This window comes from Frankliniella occidentalis, unplaced genomic scaffold (genome assembly GCF_000697945.3).
Source record: "Frankliniella occidentalis isolate FOCC.00 unplaced genomic scaffold, Focc_3.1 Scaffold73, whole genome shotgun sequence".
Taxonomy (NCBI): Eukaryota; Metazoa; Arthropoda; class Insecta; order Thysanoptera; family Thripidae; genus Frankliniella; species Frankliniella occidentalis.
The window spans coordinates 65,790-69,170 of record NW_026267203.1 but is presented as its reverse complement, the minus strand read 5'-3'; the positions used below and the strand labels follow the sequence as shown (position 1 = coordinate 69,170).

General features: G+C 55.2%; 1 protein-coding gene across 1 annotated transcript in view; it reads right to left on the bottom strand.

Annotated features, from left to right (window-relative positions):
• The window catches only part of LOC113204345 (uncharacterized), a 244,822-nt gene extending 243,987 nt beyond the window's left edge, over positions 1–835 (bottom strand). The window contains exon 1 of the mRNA XM_052268629.1: positions 195–835. Coding sequence (XP_052124589.1) covers positions 195–333 — 139 coding nt within the window. The 5' untranslated portion in view covers positions 334–835. The remainder of the gene's footprint in view (positions 1–194) is intronic.
• Between the last annotated feature and the right edge of the window lie 2,546 nt (positions 836–3,381).

Here is a 3,381-nt window from a genome sequence, read left to right as displayed (position 1 = left end):
GGGGGCTGAGGGGCTTTGGGTATATTACACACGTCTGGGCGGGCCGGCCGCGCCGGGCCCAGCCGGATGGCTAATTGAACACGAAAGAGTCTGATGCGTTATTCATGGCGGCCTGCTTGGCCGGGCGGGCCGGCCCGGGCGGGGCTAAGCTCGTGCGGGCCGCAGCCAGCCAGCACGTGGTGTCCGGGACGTACCTGATATGAAGAGCAGGGGCACGAGCACGGCGAGGGTATCCAGGAGCGGCGGCGACCTCCGCCTGGACCGGGCGGCCGCGGGGCCTCCTCCGCCTCCTCCGCCGGCGCCGTCCACGGCGACCACGTCGCCCGGGATCATGTCTTCTGCAGCAGCAGCAGCGGGCGTTGCTCAGCACCACAACATGGTCCGCACCAAGTTTGTTGTTGTCCGCGCGGGCTGCGGGGGGTGGGCGGCGAGGGGCGGCCGCCGCCCCAGGGGGGAGGGTGAGCGGGGGCGGTGAGAGGATGGGGCGGGAGGCGAAAATCCGGGTGGCCTCACAGCAGCAGCGGGGAGGGACGACAGCACACACACAACTTCTCGTCAGGTCGCAAAGTCAGCCCCAAGAACAACAGCGGCAGCAGCAGCACGGCATGGCTGGCGTGGCCGGGGATTAACAACAACACACACCGGCGCACACACAGACACGGGCACGGCGGCCTCCTCGCGGGCTCGCGGGGGCCGCTCCGGCGGGGGCCGAGTCGTCGAGTAGCACTTCGCGACGAGCGTGAGGGCGCGGCGGGCGGCGCTGGCGCGGCGGCGGCGCGGTACGGTGGTGCGCCGAAGTGAGCCAGGCGCCGAGCGGACGTCTACTGGAGGGGCGTTGCTGCTGGTCCGGGGGCGGCAGAGGCGGGGGGCGGAGGCGGCGGCGGCGGCGTCGTGGGATGCTGCGCCAGGAGGCGCCACTGCGCTGGGGGCGGCCGGGGGCGGCGGCGGCGGGCCACCTGCCCGCAGGGTCAGAGCGGCGGCGGTGTGCGGCTCCGGTAGGACCTTTAGGACATGAAAAGCAGAATAAAAGTTAGTTTTCAAACTAATAAGTGCGACACCGTGTTTCTGTTTGGACAGTTCAGCGGTCGCCCACGCCCAGCATTCGCCTCCTGCACGTACGAAGTCCTGGCGGCTGCGTTTCTGACCACGGGGGGGTGCACCTTACCCAGTGAACCCACCCACGCCCATTCATTGTAACGGGGAACGGCCCAACAAACGACTGACCAACGAAAAAACATGCCGATTATCCCGACTCTCAACGCTTCGCATTACACGTGACGCTGTCCAAATGTGGGGCGTAAGTCGCGTTGACGCGCGGATATGGCCCGGCCGAGGGCGTATATACGGGGCACCTAACCCGAACCCGGTGAGATCCCAAATGAGAGGCTAATCGTCGACATTCCGTCAAACAGTGAGTTACTTCCATGCGGAAGGGTGTCCAGTAAAGTTAACAACAAGAAACAAGAAAAGGTGTACAGCTGGCGTACCGCAGTCTGCAGTCCCAAAACAAAGAGATGAGCGACAGTCTGACAGAGGTTATGTTGGTTACGTGTCATTAAAGTTCAAACAGATTGGAGCGAGCCTACGAATCTATGGTCCCGCATGGAAATAAGTATATCAAAATGATACTTTCGGGTATACTTTTGTAAAAAGTATACATTAGGTATACTTAAAATATAGCAGATTGGAACCGCAACACTTCGGTGGCACTTAAGGCAAACTTTTTTCATACTTTTTGTATACTTTTTTTACACTTTTAAGACACTTTGGCGTGTCACTTTTTGAGCTCTTTTTTTCCGTGATACGTATCACTTTTGCCACTTTAACCAAGTTTAATTGCGACAGTTAAGTCATTATCAGGGACTGAAACTTATATGTGTGCACTAACCAAGACTGTGACATCGGGTCGGTTTTGAAGATTAGGGGAAACACATTTTTTCGAAGCCACACTTTATAGAACAACTTTATGACTCGAGAATGCAAACCCATCACCCAACTAGATCTAGTCACAACTTTCTTACAGATTCTATAAAACTAGGAATAGTTAGAGCCAATTATCACATTCACATCCGGCAAAACACAGTTTGGTTTTTGTTTGGGGACGGCGCCACGCCACGCCACCCCGCCGGGCGACCGCCTTCTCCTTGTTTCTCATAATTGGGCACAGACTTTATGTTCTAATACTTAGCCCGGAGGAGGTGGAGGGTTAAATTTAGTGTATTTTTGCCTTCATAAATTTCTGTTAAATTTCAAGAATGTTAGTTATAGAGTTTCAAGCATTTCAAATTAAACTTTAAAAACTTCTGAAAAATTTAAAGCATTTTGGTCAAGTTTTGATCAATTTTTCGCAATGTTTTAAGCTGCCGTTTTAGCAAATATGAATGAATTTTGTGAATTCTCCAGGAAACTTTATTCAGATGTATAAACTTGCCACCCATGGCATCTAACATCCCTGCGTTCTGAGTGTTTTGTTCTCCTCAGGAATTGGAAAGTGAAAGGTGAACGTATGAAAGTCCCAGTATGGCTATCCATCTCAGTATGGATCACTTTACTCGATAACGTCAGGCTGGTCAGGCTTTGGCGAAAGCGAGATCTTTCGTTCTTATCTGCTCACTTTTGTGATGTACGACCCGCGGCGGTATGGGCGGCCGCCGCAACGTATGGTCTGAAACCGATTTCGACAGAACGGGTTCACAGCCCCGTACGCTCGCCGCGCATTGGCACAGGGGACCGCACGGGGACAGCGGAGCGGGGACAGCGGGGACAGCGCCGCCGTCCCGCCCGCCCCCGTCCACACCCACACCCGGCCGTATCCAGTCTGTTTCGTGTTTCCTGGACGAGCGCGGCGGTGGACTGCAGGCTCTAGGACCATAGTAGTTGGAAAAGGGGGGGGGCTGAGTGACAATGACCCCCCCTAGGTGCACGCGCTCAATGCCCTATTCATAAGTGGTCTAACCATGTGACACCCTGGCGGTGCGGAAGGACGACAACGTCCTATGGTCGACGGGGAGCGGATTGTAGGGGTGCATCCATTTTAGAAGAGAACTTCACTAAAAGAAAATGGGTGTTAAAATAGAAAACATAATAAAAAAAATCAATAAAAAAACAGGGGGTAAATCAGAAAAAATCAAAGAAAGTCAGAAAAAAATACAGAAAAAATCGGTGAACGCCGGAAATTGTGGGGGAGGACCCCTAGGCACGCACTACCCGACTTGCCGTGGGGTGAACGATACGCCCCCTCTGCCACCTAGCTCGCTTCCCAGAGGTAAATTTGGCTAAAAAGACTTGGCACTCCTGGAGGACCCCGTGGAGGGCGTCCTGGCCAATCAGCGTCCATGCTGAAGGGGTGCTGTGGGGGGGGCCCGCGGCCACGGGGGACGA